Source organism: Chaetodon trifascialis, chromosome 11 (genome assembly GCF_039877785.1).
Source record: "Chaetodon trifascialis isolate fChaTrf1 chromosome 11, fChaTrf1.hap1, whole genome shotgun sequence".
Lineage (NCBI taxonomy): Eukaryota > Metazoa > Chordata > Actinopteri > Chaetodontiformes > Chaetodontidae > Chaetodon > Chaetodon trifascialis.
Window position 1 is genome coordinate 3,384,895 of NC_092066.1, and position 24,270 is coordinate 3,409,164.

A 24,270-nucleotide genomic window follows, 5' to 3' on the forward strand; every position below is an offset into this window, starting at 1 on the left:
TTAGCATTCAAGGTTAGCGCCGCTAGCTCGCGATAGCATTGTCCGCTAGCTCGTGTTAGCATTTACGGCTAACTCCGCTAGCATTCTCGGTTATTAATGTTAGCCAAGACACAATAGTATTTAATCATTTGGGTCTGCTGCGTGTTATGTATTCAACATTACTTTTATTTTTTGAAAGGGACCTTTGATTGCTTGCATATTTAAAGGAATCTGTTTTGTTTATTGGGAAAATGAAAGCAGCTATTTAGTAGTTACAGCTTCATTGGTATTATTATATGTAACTTTTTATATTTCACTTGATTGTTTCAGGTTTATGACCTGTGGTCATTTCTGATGTAAAATAAAAGACAAACACGAGTTACAGCATTTGTGTGCTTCCTGTCAAGCCTTTTCAGAGTGCTAAATCTTAAAAGTCCGAACATCCATGCCACTGATGCACAATGATGATTTTAAAATGACTGACAGCTGTCAATGATGGACACTGAAGGTCTTGAATGGTGGAAACTCAGGCATAAGGCTTCACAGAAAGGCAGAGAAATGGAGGAAATGCAGCAAAGCAAAAAGGTGGCAAAGAGGTGAAATCAACAAGAGAGACAGAAAGAAAGAGAGGTAGAAAGGTCAAGGGAGACAGAAAGAGAGACGGATATTCAAAGGTTTCCATTCACTCACTGCCTCCCCAGAGTATCCCACAGCCCCCCGAGAACAGCGCATTGTGTCAAGCAGTCGGCGAGCTGACATTTACCGCCTGCCTTCTGTTGCTTTGGTTATTTTCTCCTCCAGGTGTGATAGCCAGCCTGCTGTCTCCACGCAATAATGCTGCCTCAGAGTTACGAGAGCTGGGAAGGCAGAATCGGGCCTGGACAAACCTTTCACTGAAATACCATGAGCGGGTCACGCTTTTGAATCGGAGGTAAAAAGGTTGCCGAACCGTGAGTGGCAGCCTGTCACCTTTCAATTGGGCGGAAATGGGATCTGAGGGGGATTGTGACTCCAGCGTCGGCGAGTAATTAATTCATTTTTCAAGTGAAAACGAAGGACATAAAGGAAACTACAAAAAGGAAATATGACCCAGACTTGACCACCAACAACAAGCTGTAAGACGTTTTTACAACAGAACTCTTCAAATGCATAAATCCACCCCTACCTGTCTGCAGACGGAGGCCGCTCGTTGCGGGCTTTGCTGACTTGGGTGTAGAGGGAATCTGAGTGCTGGTGCTGGTGGTGCGGATGGATGTGGGGGTACTCGTCTCGGGGGCTGTGGGGCCGGCTGTGCCCGCTGTCCATGGAGCTGTTCAGGGGGTTGATACCTGCATACGGGTGCTCCTCCTCGGACGACCTCTCCACCGAGCGGCTCATGTCCAGGATTTCGGCGTAGTCGCGTTCCCGGGCCTGACGCTCCCTCAGCTCCCTGGTCTTGGCCTGGATCCTGATGGTGAAAATTGGAACAGACATGTTGATACTGAAAAAACAAAACTGCTTTAATGATACACTCATCATTCTCGCTTTTACTATATATACGAAGGACCACGGCAGAAATCTGGTTTTCCATTGTTAAATAATGCTGAATTATCCAGAAAATTACATTTACCTTAAGCTAACACCGCTATTCACAATGACTGACCTTGGAAAGACTGAGAGAAGAAAGAGCTTTGGTTCCTTCATGGTAAATATTATAACAGCTTGTATTTCAGCTTTACAAATATTTCTCGAGCAGTGAAAGCTTCATTTATTGAATTCAGCCTCAATTACTGGAGCCGAAGTGACTGAAGCCAAGCGGTACTGTGGCCGAGCCTGTTGGTAACATGAGAGAGCTTTTGCAACCGATCGGACTCCGTTTCAGTCTACAGGTGGTCAGATACTTCATCAAACTGACCTTTCAAGTGGGGTTGCTCTTCACCACTCTGGCTCTACTGTCAGGTATTCAATTCACTGAACATTTATCTATGAATGGTATCAAATGACACGATCCATCTATATTCTCTCACAATGTAGAATTACATTTGCCGTTACGGAAGTTTAAATAGAGACCGTGTGTCCCTAAAAGGCAGGTTATATTCACTGACACAAACTATTCAAGCTTTTGAGCTAAAATGAGCTCAGAAAAAATGTTTTTATTTGTGCCTTTTTAAACTCAACAGTGAGTCAAATTTACAAAATACTGCCTGTTAACTAACTGACTATTTTCTCTATAGACAAATCACTGCACAGTGCGTATAATGCTGCCATGAAGCACAGTGATACGATACAGGAGGACCAAAAACTACATATTTAGTACTGTGCGAGAAATGTATGAATGGCAGCGAAATTATTCATGAATCACGGTTAAAACTGCCCCGTGGGAAATTGAAACTGCCACCTTACTGGTTTCCACTTTGTCAGGTAAAACCTTTATGCTGCTAAAGCCGTGTAGTGCACGACGCTGTAAATCTCAAGTGTCACATTAAGAAAAGACCAGAGGAGCCGCTGCGGCATCTGCAAGTGATTGTTTATTGTGCCTTTTTAAACTTTCCATTACAGGAGAGAGAGGAGATGTGGAGTCTATTATTTATGCTTTTTCCCCCACTGAATAATACCATAAACATTGTATACTAGCCTCTCGCCCCCACAGAAGGGAAGCGCTTTGTATTCAGAGAGCGCTGCTAATGTATAGCTGCCATGATTTTCTCTTTCTGCCTCTCACACACACACACACACACACACACACACACACACACACACACACACACACACACACACACCTTTGACATCTCTCTGTCTGTCTCACATACAACTCAAACACACAGAAATCACACATTCACTCTTTCTCTTCAGGCCATTATCTTGTGAGTAACTGGCAACACCATTTTCTACAGTTGGGGGGGGGGTGGGGGGGGGGACGACTACCTATCGCGCAGCCCCGTAATTACAGCCTTGCCAATTATCAGAGCTTTACAACTACCAATTATCATACTGCTCTCTTTTCTCCAGGCCCCTTTTTAATGGCAGCGGGAAAGCGAATGGGACAGCCACAGTGGCGACGAGGTGGGGGGTGCAACTTCGCTGAAGACTCAGCGGGCTAAAATCTGAAGCGCTTCCTCCAGAAAATTTACATGCTGTGCATAATGAAACAATAAGTCTAATAAGGAGGGGGGCAATGGAAGGTAGGTAAAAAACACATGGAGAAAAGGGTGGGAATGCTTTCCTAAAAATGAGGCTGGTAATGAACTTCATGGCTGTAACAGCTGCTGACTGAACGTGGACAGAGGTAATAATCTTTTTAGCTAAATTCAAACAACTTAACCCACGTCAGATGAAAGCTTGTGGACTTGCACGCTGTGTCTATACTATTTGTGGACTCAGCAATTATCTAATAGAGCAGAAGGAAGCAGGGCCCTTGAGGGATCTATCTTTAAACCCGGAGGAAAAACAGTGTTTTCCATCAGAGAAAGCAGCAGCAGCAGAAGTGGGAGCAACTACTGATTGTATACACAAGCGCTGTGGCTGATAAGATAAGGCCAGACATACCAATCCAGCGCCTGGCCTTCTCTGCGCAGCCCCTTCCCAAAACGAGGCACTGGACGGGTCAACGGGGCCAGTTTCTGAGAGAGGAAGGATGAGGTTTTGAACCAGTTGTGGTTGAGGACACAACCTCAAATCCTGAAAGCTGAAGCACTGAAGAAAAGGCAAAGACGGCAGCCTACACTTCAAAGCAGGTCGAACACAATGTGTATGCTGAAATGCAAAGATAATTTTTATTATTCATTAATTTGCTGATTATTTTTTGGATTAATTGCAGAGTCCAAGGTAACTTTTTCAAGTTGTTCAACCAACAGTCCAAAGCTCAAGTAGATATTAATTTACAATGATACAGAGACAAGCAGCAAATCCTCACATTTGAGATGCTGGTACCATCATTTTCCACCAAAATATCGATCAGCACCTTCCATTTCTCACCAGCATGGTCGGCCATCTACAGCTGTCATTCACTACCTTCACCTGCTTGCTGCTACAGTAAACAGCTAACAACAACAGGAAGCTTGATTCTTTATAGGAGTCCCATTAGCATCCACAGAGTGGTCCCTGGTCTTCCTGGAGTCCTTATTGACAGGCCAACAAAAAACAAAACCGAAACTGCATCAGACCAATAAGAGCAAAAATACAGGCTTTAAGATCAGAAAAGATATCAATAACTCCACATATAAAGCACCAACAGTAAACATAATCCAGAGCTGAAGCAAAAACAAAACAAAATCCAAAAACAGACAGAGGTGCAAAACATCTACCATAAATTACTAAATTTATGTTTAAGTGGTGTCTATGGTTTTATTTAATACTTTTTTGTGGTGAAACTGGGAATCGAGTCCAGGATAACAGCTATTCAAAAAGTTGAACTTTTCAGAGAAGCTTTAAAGTCTGCAGGGTGGGAGTGCAGGGAGTTCAGGAGTGTTAAGACAAAATCTGAGCCTCTATCTATGTCAACACAGCAAGCACTTAAAAAAGCAACGCTGCCAAAAATGTGCAATTGTACAAATACAATTACGTTGATTGAAACGGGACAGGAAGGAAAACTACACTTGACCTAATCATTACCCTTTCAGTCCCAAAATATTTACCAAAGGAAAAGCCTGTTTTCTTTCTGTCGACTAACCTTGATGAGAGATGAAAATACCCTCGGCATGAAGGGTAAACGATAAAAGAAGGGAGCGAGAGGTAGGAAAGGAATCAGAGGCTGAGAAAAAAGAGTGCATGGTAGAAACAGAACGAGAGCAAGCAGATAAAAGGGTATTGAAATGGCAGGATGGGACATTATGGTAGAAGAAATGTGTTTGACGAGTGACCTTTCTGCCACATCAAGTCAGAACAATGGTCCATTATGTGCTATTGTGCCTGCTGTGTAATAAACCTTCCTCTTAGCGGTAATGCTGACACAACTGATAGACTGCAGTGAAAGGCAGGAAGTACATGAAAGGAGAAGGTCTAGCAGGATAAGATGGCTGCTGAAATTCCTTTTGGATTGATAACGTTGGGTATCTGGAAATGTTTTATGATTTGGCGACAAGTAGCTTTGGCAAGCAGTTCCTATGTAAGGAGAACGCTTATGTTGATCATTCACAGTACGGCCAAACAAGCTTCACCGAAGGCCCAAGAAATGATACTGCAGACGTACATCTGGACAGTTTGAAGGAGCTCTCGTGTATCTATAGAAGTTATACGGTACAGAGCTGACGCCGCTAATCCTGAGCAAGTGTCCAGGTCAAGGGAAGATCGCCGAAACAAATCACAATATGCAGCACGCTGCCTGTCGTACAGATTGAACCTTTAACCTTTTGGCTGTATGGCTGCCTCTTAAAACACAGACTGGAGTCTCACATCGAGTGATAGAGTGACAAACAATGTTGAGACTGAAGCACCGTTCTGGTCTACGGACAGAAAGGTCTATCTTGACTCCACTTTGGCAAAGTCCAGTCCAATGGCGCCTTGTAACCTGTTGTGTTGGTCAAATATGAGTCCAAAGATTGAAATTAGAGGTATTTTATTCACATAGCTGAACGTCGTCTAATCATTCACATTACAATAAACACTACAATGACCACTTCTTTCCTTTGGTGCATGTTTATCTGCTCTTCAAGCGACCACACCATCCTCCACCGCAAAAACGTCAGTGCACTGTCTGACCTGTCTGTCTAGATTTGTATGTCTGGCTTGGGGTTGGAGTCCACTGGGGCCTGAGTCTTAAAACTGCGAGGAAATCCATTCATCTAGTCAATCACAGCTGGATTAACCATCGCCTCCGGCTGTGGCCAATCAATAGATGCTCTGCAGCGAGGTGCCGCAGCTCCCGGCTGAACCTTTGGAGAGACACGGCTGACTGGATCATTGTTTAACACCAAAGCAGCCGCAGTCCTCACATCCACAGTGGGATCCCTCCGTCGATATCAGTGTGTCTCAGCTAGTTTTCACAGAGAAAGGAGAAGCTTGCTTGTGCTTTTCAGGGGCTGAGGGAGGAGGCAGGCTCGGCTGGAGCGAGTCAAACGGCAAACGCATTGACTCAAAAACCACTGTCTGACAGTTCCAAGACGGTTCCTGCTCTGCTGATGCACAGAGTGCCTCTCTACCTTAACTCGACTGGTTTTTGATTCTCATACAGCATTTTTTCTGATTCCTATTAGCTCTTTTTTGGCCTGAGCATCCTACACTGCCGACAGACAAAGGAACACAGAGCTGACACTTCTCAGCTACTGCAGAGGCTGTCTTTAAGATTACAAACCCAAAGCTCATAGAAACCCACAGAACTGTATTTTTGAAATACCTCAAAATAGCCCTGAGTGGGTTTCAGTGGTCCCAACTCTCTGAAACTCCATCACGATAATAAACGCATGTGACGGCGACATTTGAGAACAAGAAACAAGCGAGAAGCCACGGATTGGATTAACATACAAAAGGACCATTCTGAACTTTCAACGATATCCGGCGTAACAACCAAATCATCTGACGTGGCATTTGCGTTGGGTTTATGCCAATTAAAAATAAAGACTTGGCTATTATCATATTGTGGACTATCAGCTCTGCAGGCGTTAAAAAAAATATATAAAGCAAATTTTCATAACGAGCAATTGTGGGGAGTAATGACTCCTGCACCTACACCGAGAGCATAAGAATTAATTAGCTGGCAGGGCTGTAATGGCCTTGGCATTTATAAACTGCCGCCCCCCCCCCCCCCCAAAAAAAAAAAACTGGCAAGGTGCCCAACTGACATTTAGTTTGGTGTAGAGAGAGAGAGAGTAATTCAGTGACGGAGACATGCCGTCTTGGGGCTGTTTGGTTTTGTACTCGATAACAGTAAAAGACTGAGAAATGATTTTTTTAAAACACAGAAATACTTGATTTATTAAACCATTAACATAATGCTACTGCACAAAAGCATTTATTGGCAAAGTAATTTCATTCAGGCTCTGAAATGTCAGAGGGAATTCTGTCTGTTATGTTAGAGTGGAAACGCCTCCCGAACCGCGGCCAGGCCCTCCAACGCCGCTCGTTTCCATCTGATCTCGCATTCGCTGCAGTAAAATCTGCAGTGAGGCAGAGCCATACCTCAGCTGCAGTACACCTCTGTCCACATACTTTTAACTTTTAAGACCCCTTATTTTCAACTGAGGGAGTTCTTATGCTATGCTGCGATGATCATTTAGACAATTCGTGTGTGCTTCCAACATTGTGACAGCAGTTTGTAGAAGCCCTGAAGCATAAAACGAGGTCCATGAATAAATGCTTTGTTGGAGTTTGGTGTGAAAGAACTTCACTGGCCTGCACAGGACCCCGACCTCAAACCCATGCAACACCTTTGGCATGGACTCAACTGCGAGCCAGGCCTCATGACCCAGCATCACTGCTGGACCTCCGTGGGCTGCATGGGAACTAATGGCTGCAACCAGCTTCGAAAGTCTTGTGGAAAGCCTCCCAGCTGCAGCAGATTAATGACTAATGAGTGATGAATGAGTTGTTTTGGAATGCTCAACAATGACAAATGTGTATATTAACTGACATTAAGAAACACGAGAATGAGCAAACACAAACTGCACCAGTTTATCAAAGCCGGGAACAAGACGTACAAGTAAATTCTGCAGTCTGCTCACTTCAGCGTTCTGACTTCAATGTGCAGGCAGAGGGGAAGCTGGAGGGGGCAAAGCAGGGGAGACGATGATGATCAAGGCTTTTCAAAACGTGTTTTTCCCACCACTTAAAAACATTGTGAGTGATCCCCAAGAGAAAATAAATCATTTCATTCGTTTGGCTCACTGTGATTCGTAAAGCTCAGCACAGCTGCAGAAGAACTGACTTTAACAGCATTTAGCAGGAGCAGCATCACGAAGACCATACCTCTCCTGCTCCATCCTCATCTTCATCGTCTCCTCCTCGGACACCTGGGTTTCCTCCAGCCTCCACTTGCTGGAGCCTTTACGATCCATCTTTTCCCCCGGCCGCTCGTCCTTACGGTGCTTCCCGAACCTGGAATATAAAAAAGGCACATTAATATCTCCTGGCATGTCAATGGGACGATGCTGCAGGCTTTAAATAAAATAATGTTTCTTTGTTTTAGCTGTCAAAATCAAATCACTGTTCCAAGTCACTTTGTAGCTGCATGTGCACGGTTGGTCCCAAATCCAAGATCACGGAACCGTGTCCTGGAAATCTTTTGAACAATTTCAATCTGCGGCCTCCATCTGCTGCGAATCGGCAGGTACGCTCTTAAAATACGTGATATTTCCCTCCACTGCTGCGGCCCAGAGCGAAGTTGACTGATCTGACTGAAAATGTTAGTGTGTCTGCCGCCACAAAAAAACCCCACAGGTATAATAGCCGATCAAGCCCTCAAATGAACCATCTGAAAAGTGCTTCTCACAAGTTCAAACCCCATTCGCTTCGTTTAAAGTTGGGGAGTGGTAAACGAAGACGGCGCAGACGAGGCCCATTGCAGTAATTATATTCATAGCGAGGGAGTGACGCTTAACGGAATAGAAGCCATTGCAGAGATATTTCAGCTTGATTGACTCAGTATAAAGCTGCAGCCTGTTGAAGAAATGACTTTGGCACCGTGCTCGCTTCCACAATGAACCTCTGTGATTATTCACAGGGAAATTGGTCCGCAGAGAGTATCTACGACTTCTAAAGAGACAACGCTGAGAGAAACCAAAGAGGTGTGTGTGTGTGTTAATGAAAGAGACAGAAGACAGTGAACAAGAGGGGAAAAGATGAACACGCGCAGGAGAAACTCAATGAATGAAACATGAAGACCGAAAACTAAACTACGGTGAAGAATACAAAGACAACCACAAGAGGTGTGTGTGCGTGGAAGTGAGTGAAGAGAGAGAGACTGAATGAAGTGTAAAGAAAGATAAAAAGAAAGAGAAAGTCACAGGATCAAACACAAACCAGAGGGGAAAATCCCAGAAGCAGAGCGTGAGTGTGGTGGAGAATCAAAGAGAAAGAGCGTAAACTGTCCAAATAGGAGTGAAAAGAGGGAAAAAGAAGACAGTGAGATGTGTGTGCATGGAGAGCAATGCAGAAGAAAGAGAGTCAAAGACAAGAAATAAAGTAAAATCAATGAGAGAAAACAACAAAATAAGCGAATGAATCTGCAGAGAGTGAGCGTGAGTGTAGGTGTGTGAGAAACACTCCGACACGAAACAGAAAGAAGAAAACACTGAACGGGAATAAAGGTTAGAGGACAAATATGGAGAGACTGAAAAGAAACAGAAGCTGAAAGAATTGTGCAACAACGTGCAGTTTTGTCTTTTTGTCCTCGCTCAGCTGTGTGTCTTTTTCCCATGCAAGTGCACTGAATGCGATGTTCAAACAGATTCTTTGTATGTGCACAAACACTAAATATAAAGCTGACTCTGACACTGTAAATGCCAAAAAGCACAAAATAGGAAGAATGGGAAAAGGAAAGAAAGGGTGAAAATAAAAATAATAATCTGTGTGTGAATCCAAACCAGACCTGAAAACTTTTCCTTCTTAGTTTGTGCTGAAAAAAGATTTATGCCCAAAATGAGTTCAGCTTTAAGCGATAAAATATTCCTAAATTACAAGAAAATGGATCAAAGTCTCTGACTTGCAGCATCCTGCTGGTCCGGTGGACCAAAGCCCAAAAAGCAACAGAAAGCGTAGCAGCGGCAGAAAACATCCTGCACGGCTTTGGCATCGGCGTGGACCAAGAGGAGCGAACACACGTCCAGTGCGTGCGGCACACAGATGCCGCCCAGAGGTTCAGCATCTGGTCGTCTTGTTGCAGATCCCACACAAATATGCAAAGACTGACAAGCAGATGGCTTCTGCTGAATCTGAGTTTTCCATTATGACACATGATTTGCCAACCTGGGTGAGTCTGTATGCAGTGATACAAAAAGGCTGATGACATGGATGAACGCTTCATTTTTCAACACGATGTTTAAAGAGGAGGCGTTCTGGTGGCCAGGAGGTGGAAGACATTGGCCTTGTTATCGCAGCACCCCTGCCTCAGGTTTGCCTGGAGTCTCCCACCGCTCATGTCCTGCCTGCTCTTTATTGTGTCAGATAAAGGCACAAAATGTAAATACACATAAATACAAAAACAATCCACCAAAACCCCCCAAAACAGCCACAAAACAAACTCTATGTGCAGAAGCGATGATGACTAAAACCTGCGTTTGCATTAAATGCATCTGTGGTCTCAAAGTTGGCCTGAAATTGTTCATTTTAACAGATTTTTGCACAGAGATTATTCATTAGAAGAAGTCTGAAACTCCACCAGAATCACAGATTCAGTGAAAGAGTATAAAAATGTCATGTGATCAACTTTTCCTGAGGGGTCACAACGAGCAGAGACCCACAAACAGCAGACACTGATGCTGTGGAGTGTAAAAGACAAACTGAGGAGGAGGAGGAACCGCAGCAGGCTGGTGGTGGTGGTGGTGGTGGTGGTGGTGGTGGTGGGGGGGGGCTCTGGGAGACTAAGGTCCATTACCTGATTAATTTAACTGCGGCCGGCTGAAAAGCTCAGAGTGACGGCTCGCTGTTAATGCTAACAGCAGGAGCGATCTATCACGGCGAGAGACGGTTGACACTTTCTCTCTCCACACCACTAACTTTCATTAACAGTCCCTTAAAAGAACTTTCACACACACACACACACACACGCACCAAGATTTATGAGTGAATGGGAAAACTTTGAAGAGGAGACAGAGTGTTAACCGTGACACCGGGGCGTTTAATAATCTTATATTCCAGGCACAGTTAGGCCCGGCCCGACGCCATCGATAAAGAGGCTTTGACGGGTTTCTGTGGTTAGAAAAGACAACTTCAAAATGCCAAGGATTCAGCTAATTCATTTCAGCAGACCACCCCTGTGTCACTGCTAATCCTTTTAACAGGACGGAAAGTCAAAACAAGCCTGGCGCTGTTGTGGACACTTTTGGATGGCATATTGGAAATGTCATGGAGGGTGGGGCGGTTGGTGCATCAGAAAGTGGTGAATTCAAGGTGAAGTCAGGAATTAATGCGAGTGAAAGATGATCACAGCATGACGGCATCCATGAAAATGTCCAAAACGCAGGTGATAATCAAGCGATGTTGGTGCTACCTGCACCCACAGTTTGATGGATGAAACTATTGTGTTTAATCTCTAAAACCCTCGAAATGTTCAAACACTTCAGGGGTGCGTCCCCCTGAAGGAAGCCTGCAGCTGTCCATGGCAAGATCAGAAATACAACAAACAGAGAGCCGAGTCGAGCTGGAATCTCACACCGAGCTCGAGCCAGAAGCCCTGAATAGATTTAGGTGAGGACGAACGCCAATAATGTTAGCGATCAGCTGACTCAGTCTCCTTCCATCCACAGGTCACGACTTCATGAGAAGGTACTGCTAAAATGAATGCCTCAGCTGTGCTTTATCTGAACACAGAATGCTAACATGTTAGCAAGCTAACATGCTATTACTTGTGCTTTAGCATGCTAAGAAGATTGCTACGCTTCACATGCTTAATATTAGCTGGAATGCTATCATGTGTCACGTCAAAGCACTTCAGGGACAACAGCAACAAGATGTGACAAAGACAACATTATCAGGAGCTTGTAAACTGTGATTATTAGCATTTTATCTCGTGCTATGTTCTGTACCCTTGAACAGAGCGTGACGCACCAATGTCCCTCCGTCCATGACTCTGCTGAAAAGTGTGAGTTTCTAAGAAAACCCGTCGCAGACAGCGAGCGGTCAAAAACAGGGCTCACAGTGCGTCTTCTGAGACACGTCGTGCAGCGTGTCACAGCGTGAGCTCTCTAAGTTCGAGCTCGTTCACGACGACACGCGCGCGCGCGCGCGCGCGCGCGCACACACACACACACACACACACACACACACACACACACACACACACACACACACACACACACACACACACACTATAACCACTGCAAAATTAGCGCAGGCCTTGAATTTCTGGGCAACGACCATCTTTGTCTGTGCCAACCTAACAGACTGGGTGTTGCTTTGGAGTCCAAGTGATGATCAGAGAGAGAGAGAGAGAGAGAGAGAGAGAGAGAGAGAGAGTGAGGGGTAGAGACAAAGAGAAAGAGATGGAGAGAGAGAGTGAGTGAGAGAGTAAGAGAGAGAGAGAGAGAGATACAGTAACAGAGAGAAAGAGATAGGGAGACAGAGTGAGAGAGATAAAGAGAGAGTGATAAAGTGACACAGAGAGAGTGAGAAAGAGAGACAGATAGAGAGTGACAAAGAAAGAGAGTGGAAGAGAAAAAAGTGGAAAAAATAGATTTAGAAAGAGATACAGTGACATGGAAAGAGAGAGAGAGTGAGAGAGAGATAGAGAGAGAAACGGAGAAAGAGCGAGAGAGACAGAGAGAGAGAGGGAGAGAGAGATAGAGAGAGAAACGGAGAAAGAGGGAGAGAGAGAGAGAGTCAGAGAGAGACAGAGAGAGAGAGAGAAACGGAGAAAGAGGGAGAGAGACAGAGAGAGAGAGAGTCAGAGAGAGACAGAGAGAGAGAGAGAGAGAGAGAGAAACGGAGAAAGAGAGAGAGAGAGTTGGCAGGCTGTGCTGTTGGCAGGGGTTGATGGTAATGAGGCTTTGATTGGGACTGAGTGTGAGGCCTTCGAGACATGAGAGGGTCAGGCAGTAGCAGCTCTGTTGACGCGCACACGCACGCACACACGCAGGCACGCACGCACACTTGTCTGACTTCTGCAGGCCTCCCACTCCTGACTCACCCCTCCTACACGCAAACACACATCAAAGCCCGCGCTCACTCGATCACGTGACGCTCATCGGCGGCTCTCGGCGCTCTGCGAAGCCTCTCAGAACTCGCTCACGTCGCACTCGGTCGAGCGACAGCGCCGCTCCTCTAAAGTCGTCCTCCACCCGTCCACCCTCTGCGGTTTGGGCCAGCACACATTTACATTCTGTTTCATCAGGACGTGCTGACGCGAACACAAGTGAAACATGCACATTCACAACTTTTTTTTCCCTTTTTAGTGACATATTTGTGGCTAAGCGCTCACCGCCGCCGTGTTCGCCAAACTGGAGCTCCCACATATCACCTGTCAATCAAACAATGTGGGTGTTACAGGGATGTGTTCTGCTTTGGTTTTTCTCTTAATTCATCTTTGAGCCTCTATTATTGTGTGCAATGCAACACAAAAAGGCAAAATAAAACTTTGGTTCTTGGAAAATACAACCGTTAAATGAAAAATTACGTCCAGTGAGGCAAAAATGACCACCTGAGGCCGCTTTTAACCCTCTGTCGTCCACTCTCTGCTGATGGTTCTGTGCTTCCTAACCGGGTTGCCAGGTTTGTTTTTTGATTAGACACAGAGGAATTTAGGAATATGTCAACCAAAAGAAAGGAAAACTGAAATTATGAAGGCGTACTTTACATATTTACGTCCACAGCGAATCTCATGAAATGTATTTGAAACATGAGCTCTATTAATAATACATCAGTGCGGTTTAAATGATTTATTGCTTATGCATAGAAAGTTTTGCATGTAATGGGATAAAAAAGCAGTTTGTTTGAATTTCACAGATGAATATGCAGTTGAGCAAACCTGAAAAGTTCCCTGCATCACTTCCTGTGTTTCTCTGGTTGACATCAGCCTCACATCTTGGTCTCCGAAGAGAAAACATTCGAGCTTTCAGAGAACAGCTGAACACTGAAATAACGGTCACGTGGACTCTTCCTAGACACACAGAGGGTTGAATATCGCTCACAGCGTTCTTCTGCAGCGCACAGATGTCTCAGGCCGTAAACACCGAGCGGGGATCAAACAGAGTTTTAATGGAGCAGATCTGACGTGACCGTCGGTCAGAGCGCCATAACGCTGATGCTCCCATAAACAAAACACAATGCTTATCATGTGGGAGGAGGAGAGGAAACCCGGATTTTACTGACTGCCTTCCACGAGGTGTCGTCTGAAGCGATCCCACCCATGTGAACCCAGAGGTCCGCTGGCCTCGACCTCACGGCGCCCCTGAGGGCCAACCAGCTCAATCTGAGCTCCTCACATCCGAGCCCATCGCTCTCACTCACAAACGCCGCCTCTCCTGCTCGTTCTGTTGCGAGGGCTTAAATAAGATAGAAAAAGGTGAGCTTTTTTACTAATTAGTGAGCTGAACTTTGATCTTTTAAGCTCAGTTTAGACTCGACCTGAGATGCACACCTGTGTTGATTTAGGTGAAGTCTACACGTGGACCTTCTTACCTGCAGGAGATGTGATGTCTAACGTCATCGCTGAACTAAATAAATCTTTTTTGGAGAGCACGACGTCACGTCTGAATATTCTCTATTTTTCAGTGGCCATGACACCAAACTGCACCTCGCTTCCTTCCATATTTTACTCCTCTCCCTCTACGTCTCTGAAGACCTCATTACCGTCCTCTCTCAGGCGAGAGTCGCTGTTTTCCCTTCCCTGTCATCGCCACTTTGGCTAATATGATATACAGCTATATTACTGGCCGAGCCCAGAGGCTTTCCAGCCAATCAGACGGAGGGGGGCAGACCAAATGACTGGGACAGCGATGGTACTGGAGGATGGAGGAGGGGGGAGGAAATGCAAAGACCGTAATGTTAGAGAAAGAATTAATAAGAGGATCATGAAGCACAAAGGTCACGTTGTCTGAGCGGCTCATTAGCGGTCCCTCGCACTCTGCAGTGTTGTGGCTCCACAGTTTGGGCATCTCCTGTTCATTTATCTCACTTACAGAACACAAAACAGAGCTCATTCAGGTACATTTCAGGCCATTTAGGGGTTTCGTAAATCAGGATGCATCAGCTTTTTGCAGCAGATACTGACACTGTGCACTGACCTCAGCCTTCGTGTCATCTCTGAGCTCATGTACGGATCCAGTTTAGGACGTTTTGTGCTAAAACTGAGTGAAAATAACAGTTAAAGTACTACATGGATATCTCTCTGCTACTCAACGTACTGTGTTCTTACACAGCTGTTGGTAGATTGTGTATTAACGTCCCACAACTGAGAGGAAAAGTCTTTGTGCAGAGAGAGAACGAGGAAATGCCGTTGAGCAAGACACAGAGTCGTCTACCAGGCAAGGAGACGTGCTGCAAGCTCTGCTGCTGAGACTGTTGTGACCAAAATGGTGTCATTAAATTCAAAACGCTTCTTGTTTTTCCCAGTTTTACCTGAACATGTCGCCGAGTCCTTTCAGCATGCCCTTCTTGGCTTTTCCTTTGTCTTTCTCCTTCCCTCCGTCCTGCTTCTTCTTCTCCTTCCCTCCCTTGTCTTTGTCTTTCTTCTTCTCCTCTTTGGTGCGATTCGTGCCGTTGACCAGGGGTTTCTCAGAGCCGGACAGCGGAGTCTGGTCGGCCACCGTGGACACGGAGTCTCTCCCTGATCGTGAACTCTCCTCGGTGTCCTCCTCCACTGGGGGGGGATATAAAAGGAGATGGACAGAGATGGACAGAGAAGGAAACGGGGGGAGAAGGGAGAGCATCTTCTTTTTAACCAATGAACAGGTTTTTTTAAGCAACACATACGGCTCAGCCTTAATAAGCCTAATAAATGAAAATTTGGAAGTCTCATAAATGTGCAATTCTGTCTTCTGTGCGCCAAAAGGAGTCTAATATAATTTCATTACAGCACAAGTGATTGAATGGCTCTGCTCTACAGTGAAATGGTAATCATTAGAGACCATTAGACGGACTAATAAAAGAATGAAAAGCAATACGTTAATGGCTCTTTGATGGCGATGTGACATGTTACTCTAACATGAGATCAACTTCAGACGGAAAACATCGGATTCTTTAGGCTGGAAAGTGGAAATAAAGGACGACAGCAGCAAACTCTTAAAATGTCTACTTTTGTGGTATGAAAGTTTAAAGATGCCAGCAGCTGCCGTCTCATTTCCAACACTTATTTAACGATCTGAGGACTCGACATTCAAAGAGGAGACACCATCTGCGTCTGAGACATTTGTCCAAATGAAAAGGGAGAGAAATCGGGAGTGAGACAGCATTATGTGGGCATTTCGTCTTGTCATCACTTGAATTCATGGGTGTTCGTGTTGCTGTTGGAGATTTGAAAGTGATTATTCTAAAAAGACTTTCCCTTTGTGTTCATTCACATTTACAAAAAAAGCACTGAACTGATCAGATCAGTGTCTTTGAATATTCTGCTGTCTGCCGCTTCAGACTCTCCTGACTCATCCTCTTTAAGGCCTCACGTTGTCGCCGTGATGACGCAGCAGTTACATCCCGACACAGCGATATGCCATTGCCACAAGCGGTGATGAAACCAGCTGCAGGAGGCTGAGCGTTAGTCAGAGTGCTGTCACTCCCATGCATGAGTATGGAAGCCGCATCCAGCGTTTAGTGGCTGACACATCAAACGCTTCAAGGTCAATCCTTGTTATCAATCACTGCTGCGTTAGTGTAATCTCAGTAACCCATAATGCAATGCCACTGAAGTCATCATTGTACAATTTCACATATCAGATCATGTTCCAGAAGCTGCTCAGACGCTGACAGGACGGCTCATGGACGCGGTACTTCAGCCATTTTGGGATCAAACCTGTAACAGGACAGTCTCGTTAGCTGTGGGCCGACACACAAACAGGGTATCTTACGTGTCTCCATGCCCTCGTCGTCTTCCTCCGTTGCAGCCGGTCGGTCGTAGGATTTGTCGATGGCTGCTCTGAAGCTCTCGTTGCAGCCCCGCCCCCTGATTATACGGGGGCGTGGCCTGTGGAAGGGGAGGTCCCCGTTGAGGGTTACCTCCGCAACGGCTGTCTGGAGGCTCTCGAGAGAGCTGGACTTCTTTAAGCCCAGTGATGGTCCGACATCCTTTGTGGAGGAGCCTGATGGGAGGATACAGAGGTTTGAGTCTGACCTAACCTGCTACGTCTACAGCGGTGGCCCTCTCAAAGCCCACATAAAGGTAAAATCCGCTGACAGGCTCCCAGGTCGTTCTCATTAGCTTCAAACAGCAGTCTGATAATTCCTCCCTGGGATGGAGAAAAGCTAAGTGCAGCAGCAGTTCAGCAGCTGGAACTGTCTCAACAAGGCAGCGTCTCACTGATTCAGGGACATGGATTAAAAAAGAAGTGGAAGTATGAACCACTATGGCCAAAGTTTCATGCAAATATTAATTTTCCTGTTCTATTCTACTACTGTTATTACAAAAAGGACTAAAAATCCACCAATCAAGACTCACTTTCATCCAGGTTTTACTCTGTTTGTCATAACCTTAAAAGCTTTTCCCCACCACATCCTCAAGTACAGCAATCAATAACAAAATCTGTCCAGAATCAATAGGTGCACATTGACCTTGGTCGTGATTGAAGCTGTGTTAAAACGTTGGAGGATGAGGGATGATGTCCGGTGAGTGCAGCAGCGTTATGATGGGTTCTGTTACAGCATGACTTCGCTGGATGATTAAAGAGGATGCATTCAGAGGAGGAGAGACCGCGACGTGACACATATTTCACAACAATCCTCTGCTTGCCAATTCCAAATGACCAGCAACTAAATCTGTCCAAGTACGACCTCAGAGTCTCCACGATTGAGTAAGTTCTTTGTTTTTTGTGGTGGATTCTGGGATTTGCTCCAGCTGACCTCGCCGTGACGCTCAAGGTGAACGTCCGCTGAAAATGCCATTAGCACACACAGTAAGTGTGATGAAATAAACCGCGACTGCCTTCTCTACCCTCCTTTCTGATCACTTTTCATTCCCCTCATTGTAGCTAAAAGACCTGAGCTGTTTGCACGCCTTTTAAGTGATGCTGCAGCAGATGAAGAGGACTCATTTCATACTTTAATTATGTGCACAGGTATGTCAAAAGTAGACTGCAGGCATAAAAATAGTAATATGGCAAAAATGAGACATAACAGATGTCAGACTGGCTTCCCACTCCTGCAGCTCGGGAACATTAAACCGTTATAATAAAGCAGCTCTGGATCAGTGGTGACACACTCACCCTTCCTCAGCGGTCAGGTGAAGCTGTCCCCTACCTGAACATGCCACGCGACCAATCAGCAGCTCTGACAACAACACGCCACATTCAAACCTGATACTGTTTGTTTCACCGTGAAGAAACTGATTGATCGTGTGTGTTCGTGTGAGTGTGTTTGTGTGCAAATTTCATTACAGGACGCGGCTCTGAATGAACATAACCATCAGCAAAGTAGGAGAAACATGACAGTTTAATTAAACTAAGACTATTTGTACAGCGGCGCGGGCTTAATTTTGTTCCCATATGGCACCGACACAACGGTGGCAAATAAATGGAAGAAGATAAGGTGAGGAGGTACGGAGGTAAATGCAGGAGTCCTGATCCCCTGGGTGGTGTCACTTTAGAGCTACTGTAGCAGAAGGCTGCAAAATACACCAGGCCTGACAGATTAACATGTGGCGCCATGAGGGACGAGGCTAAACGAAGGAGAAAGAGGTAAGGAAGGAGAGAGGGAGGGAGGGAGGGAGGAGGAGGAGGAGGTGAGCAACACAAAGTTTGAAGCGAAAGAAGGAGTGAGGAAAGAAGGAAGAGACAAAGGAAGGAAATAACTGAGGAGAGGTGAAACTGGCACCTGAACTGTGTATCAATCCACCGCTGAAAATAGTCCCCAACAAAAACACTCCTGCTCAGAGCTGCACTGTCCAGCTGTTTTTTAAAAAATGATGTATAATATATTTCTGCCCCTCTTTTTAAAGATTTGATCTTTACTGTGCTGGCTCTTTTCTGTGGTTTTAATTCTTATTCTAAGCATGGTGCTCTTGGCTTTCTCGAAACAGTAAAATCTTCATACAGTCAATTAGAGCAAAATATATTGAAATTTATTCAAATGACCTGCCAGGACTGTAGCATCCATTCAAATCGCAAGTCTGGAAACAAGCTCCAAAAATGTGCCAAGCCTGTTGTTTACGGCGCGCCTGACCGAAAACAGAGCACAGACAGGGAGTGGAACGCGGAAATGGAAAACTGAATACATGCAGAGCGAACGAGCTAGCTCCCATTCATCCTCATCAGCCTGTCCTGTCCCCTTAGCGTCTCGCTGAGAGCCGAGCTGATAGGCTTTTCATGCTGCACACCCACTTTATTTAAAGGCTTTGTCCATTCAGTGCAGTCGCACTTCAGCAGCAGTCTTAAAAAAGGATAATGCACACTGTGCTGGAGATCTGACAAATGCCACTTAGACGCAAGCACGAGAACTTTTTTCCCAAATAACCTGCTGATGAGGTTCAGTCGGGCTGCAGAGAGTTTACTCTGGAGCAAAAGGAAAACAGTGCGCTCATCTTTTTGTGGTAAAACACGCTGAAATGCGAATAATCGGGTCTGGCAACACAGCTCGCAAACTGTATCTGACAGAAATTTAAAAAGACGGCTGAATGGATTATTTCAATCCTGGCAACCAGTCAGTCAGCTCTGAATAATCTGTGTCAGTGTGTTTGCACAGAGTGACACTCATCTGCTGATAAACATGATCCTACCGAGCTAAGCAGTGACAGGCTCACAATAACAAATACAGAGCCGTCACGTAGCAGCTGGAACGGGGGGAGGTCAGATTGGTGCTGAAGCCCAGCAGCAGGGTTATTGATTCAGTCTGCACAAAGGAAATCACTCGATTCCACTGCCTCCGCCATCTCTGCACCTTTCCCAGACCACGAGGACGCACGCTAACCGAAGCTGGCTGCCCAAAATCACCAATTCTGAGTCCGCAAAAGTGACGCGAACATCATATTAGCTGCATGTGTGTGAATCGCTCAGCTTTGTCCTTTGCACATACATGATTCTGCACAGCGAAGCTCAAACATGCTGGGACAAGAAGACAGATATGTTTTTGATTGGAGGGGCACTTTAAATCGCCATATTGATCCAGGCTGGATCACTTCCTGTCAAAGACGTGGCCTAACACTAAAATTCATGAGGTATCAAAAAAGTTTGACAGTCTGCATGAAGTTCTGGACATTTCCAACAGTTCTGCATTGTCCTCCATCACTGAAGTGTCCTTGTCCAACATGTGGCACCGGCTTGTGTCAATAAACCTCTCGGCCAATCACAGCTTAAGAGACGACTGTATCTGGTCTCTCAGAGCTGTCACAGTCTTTGGTTTCAGCGGCGTGGTTGTGTTTTGGCTTTGGTAAACGGACCATGGATCATTTATACTTACTGGAGAGTGGAGACTTTTTATAGCTGGTAAAGTGACACCAGGGGCCCACAAAGAAAATAAACCTCAGACGCTTAAAAACACAGGGCGAAATCTATTAGCGGACAACATTATGGAAAACGTGTGGTTAAAAAAATGCCTCCTTTTCTCATAATATTCTGAAGATCAATCAGCGTCTGCATCCTAAAACTCTGCCAGCGGACTGAGATAATGACAGGATTTCAACATAAAGATAAAACAATGGTGCTTGATTAAAGCCCATTCTTTGATGTGCAGTGAAGGCAGCGTGATTACGGTCAGTCGTCATGGAGAGCAGCAGAAGATGTCACAGCGATGATAAAACTAGTTTCCTCTTAAATCCCAGATGGAAGAGATAATGTGCATCACGACCTGTTTAACTACCTCACACCTGTTCAGTCAGTGAGACAATACAAACTCAGTCAACTAACCACACTAATTCATTTTGCAACTACTCCTCATTTATCAAACAAAATGGTCGTTTTGTCTGTTTCACACCATCATAAACTGGATGCCTTTGGGTTTTTCATCGTTATTTCACAAAATAAGCAACTGAAAGACAACGCCTCGGCCTCTGGTTGATTTCCAGACATCGATCGATCAGAAAATGAATCCGTGCTGTGGCAGCCCTGCTGTTCACAGACGCCCGTTTAAAATTAAAATATTGATGCTTGAAGATTGTCCAGGCCAGAGACGACAGCATTGGAAACTTTCCCACGTTCTTCTAACAATGTTTGTGTTTTGCTTCTTGTGTTCGTGCAAAACTGTCGATCTTCTCTCAGAACAAAAGAGGAAGCGCGTGACGTCACGCCATCGCCGTGATGACCGAGCAGCTTAAATCAGACCTGAACCACAGCGGTGGAACATGAGAAAATGCTCCCATGAAGCATTTCTGCTGCTTCGTGCTGGTAATTCTGGACGGCTCTGACAAACTCTTTCTGCGGACCTGCTGGATTTTAAAGTTTAAACTTTTCTCACCACATTATGCAACAGTACGCTGACTCATCTGTCGCCACCTGTTTGACAGATACACCTTAAACGCAACAATCTCATCTGTGCCGACTCGCCGCTTCATGACAGGAAGTTGGAAACAATTTCCTCTCCATCTCATGGTTGCCCACACACTTTTAAAAGGTTTCAACAAAAGTCTTAAAAGACTCCTCAAAGTATCCATTTGTGCTTTTCCACAAGACCTCCTCCGATCCTCGTTTCACACTTTCCTCTGAGTTCTGCCTGCACACTTCATTTCTGAGCCAGAGTACGCAGCAATACCTGCAAGTGTCATTAAACCGCACCGAGGCGGCGTTCTCCTCACGCTCTGAACTTCTCATCTCTCACTTTCTCCCTCGCCACACGTCAGCGGGATCTGTCCTTTTGTCCAAGTCGCTGATATCAGAGACAGGCCTTCTATTCAGTGGAGGCGACGGTGAAAATACACAAGACATGACAATGACGGATGGCTCGCTGTCAGCCAGCTGCCTTAACCAAGGACAGAGTGCTGCTTCTGCTCTCCCTCTGCACACACACACGCACACACACGCACACACACGCACAAAACAATTAGTGCTGCAGCCGCATCTGAGGCAAACGGAGGAAAATCAAATCTGCAGTCACCCGCCTGCTTCCACAGCCATGTTCAGCGACGACCTCAAACTGCGCGAGTCTTCGCTCTGCACGCTGACAAATCTGTCTTGTCAACAGCGACCAAAACACCAAACACAGGGAACGCCACGCAAATGCATAAAGAGCAGAGCGGCGGGCAAACTCTCCCGAACGCAACCTGCGAGTTAGAACTTCTATTTAAAGATCAATAAGTGCGATTTCATGTCTGCCGCCGCGGCTCCTGTACGATCTGGGTCGCGTACCTGCTACGAATCGATCGTTCTGAAAGGCCACAGAAACGGGCCGCGGTTCATTTATGACTCTCAGCGTGAAAACCTTCTAATTCTGGCTCACCTGTGGAGCTGCAAGTGCTTTCCAAAGCTCTGTAGCGTGTCATCAAACAAATATCTTACAATGCAAAGAGTGAATGAAGAAAACATGGCCCGCAAAGGTCGAGCTGAGATGATACGAGGGACCTGCGACAGAGAGGTATAAGTTGGTTTTGACCGAGTGAACACGGTTTAAATTTTATTTCTGACATCCTGGTGCAGATGAAAGCATGTGACTGGATGATTAGCGAGAAAGAAGCTGAAGGAAAAGAATTAACACAACACAGGAACATCTGCATATTCTCAAACAAGCTGCGAAAAGGGGTTTATTTCTAATTTCCCCAATTTGTAAGTCTACTTTCTAACATTGGAGCAATAAGGCTGCTTTTATCCTGATCTGCTCCTGTTTTAATGTGCTGCTGAAGCTGTTTGCTGTTAATGCAAACTCAGCTTTCCCCATGTGTACCAGTTGTCTTTGTAAAATCAGCATAATGTTTATTTCCACAGCGTTAAAGCAACATATTCCTCCACTCTGCTCCACAGAGCTTCTCTCTGTGACACTAACTACCATTCTAACACATTAATGAATTCAGCTGATGCTACTTTGTCTTCTTTCTATGATTAAAAGTTAATGTCAATAAGACTTAAAACAAACACTTCCTGCCATGTTCCCCTTTTCCTAGCATGCTTTTAATTTGAAACATCTGCAGGAAGTGTTGCAAGTTATTGATAGCACTTTAAAAGTCAAACACCGCTGATACCCCTCAGTCCCAGGCCTCAGTGATGCACCTTGAGAAGAAAGAGGATGGTGATGGTGGCGAAGGTGAGCTTTCCGTTCAGTACACCGGTGCTTACCTGTGCTGATCTCAGGGCGAGGGGTGAGGTTAATCTCGTCGGCTACTGTTAAAGGAAGGGGAAGGAAAGAGGGGAGGGGTACAAACATTTGGGGTTCAGTTAGTGCTCATGACATTCCACATGCAGCATTCAGGTAGCGCCGCAAACATCACAAACTGCCTCATCTCAATTAGGATCGGACGCCATGCGAGACAAGGAGGCGGAGGGGGGAGAAATGAAAAGGGTTTGAGGATAGCAATCAGACTTGTTGTGATATCAACACGGCACAGAGCGGCAATCTGGTCGGGAAGATTAGATATGATTATAGAGAGAGCGAGCAGAGAGACTGTTGCAGCCAAAGCAATCAGCGACTGTTCGAAGCCATTTCAAGGTGAATCAACACAGTCAAGTTCTCGACTTTGGCGAGAGATGCCGAGTGTGTTTTCATACAAAGAGGAGAGGAGGTGGAGTGCGTTTCAATGGGAGGAACATGGCTGAAACATGGGGGGCGTGCGGGGATGTGTATTCAAGGTTACATGACGTCTGATTTTCTTAGAGGCTGAAGAGGCTGAGGAGTTCATCTACAGAGAAATGCTTGATTTCCTTCATGCAGTTAACCAACTCATCTCGTATTTGTTCACTTTGTCGGGGGAAGAAAAGGGAATTTTACCGCTCAGCTTGGAAGTCGTGGTGGGTTTACTACATGTGCACCCCCTTGCAATGGGAATATTTCCATTTTCACGACTTAGGAGCATTCACATCACAACCTCGAGGTGCTTGTACTGATGCTGAGCACTGCGCATGGACAGTGCAGCTCCATATTTAATACATGTGTGACGTGAAGCACCTTGAACGATGGGCTGCAGCTGATGCACGGCGGCCATGTCTGCTCACTGAGGCACTTCAGTGTTATTCATCTGACATTTTCTACCTCAGAAACTGAATAAACGTCCCACATTACGGGAGGACCGCAGAGGTTTTGAAAGCTATACCTAGGTCCATGCTCTTGGACTTGCGTGTCTTGATGATCTCGAGCTGGGCGGCATCTCCAAACTGCTTGGTGCGTTTCTCTGACATGCTCTGGCGTCCGAAGCCTTCCCGCTGGAAAGCGGCGTCCGGATTGTTTTCATCTGGACTCAGGGAGCTGGATGGAGGGTTGAAGATAAGATAAGACAGAGTTTATTGATCCCTCACAGGGAGAACTGTGTCGCAGCACTGAAAGAAAGAGCAATATAAAAGCACTGAACTAACATTTCTAACATCTTCTATAAAACATCTGAAGACTAATAAAAGTACTGGAGATGCTACAAGAAAGAAGAGAAAACGACAAAAAGTGGCAGAGACAGAG

The 24,270-nt window shown here is 45.5% G+C and overlaps 1 protein-coding gene across 7 annotated transcripts in view; it reads right to left on the reverse strand.

Annotated features, from left to right (window-relative positions):
* Nucleotides 1-24,270, reverse strand: part of LOC139338423 (partitioning defective 3 homolog) — a 203,022-nt gene that overhangs the window by 52,211 nt on the left and 126,541 nt on the right. For 4 of the 7 annotated variants that reach the window (XM_070973404.1, XM_070973401.1, XM_070973403.1 and 1 more), the window contains 6 exons: nucleotides 23,915-24,066; nucleotides 22,944-22,988; nucleotides 16,605-16,835; nucleotides 15,163-15,403; nucleotides 7,858-7,986; nucleotides 1,145-1,426 (listed from right to left, as the gene is read on the reverse strand). In XM_070973404.1, coding sequence (XP_070829505.1) covers nucleotides 1,145-1,426; nucleotides 7,858-7,986; nucleotides 15,163-15,403; nucleotides 16,605-16,835; nucleotides 22,944-22,988; nucleotides 23,915-24,066 — 1,080 coding nt within the window. The remainder of the gene's footprint in view (nucleotides 1-1,144; nucleotides 1,427-7,857; nucleotides 7,987-15,162; nucleotides 15,404-16,604; nucleotides 16,836-22,943; nucleotides 22,989-23,914; nucleotides 24,067-24,270) is intronic. The other 3 variants (XM_070973405.1, XM_070973406.1, XM_070973402.1) reach the window with 1 other exon arrangement.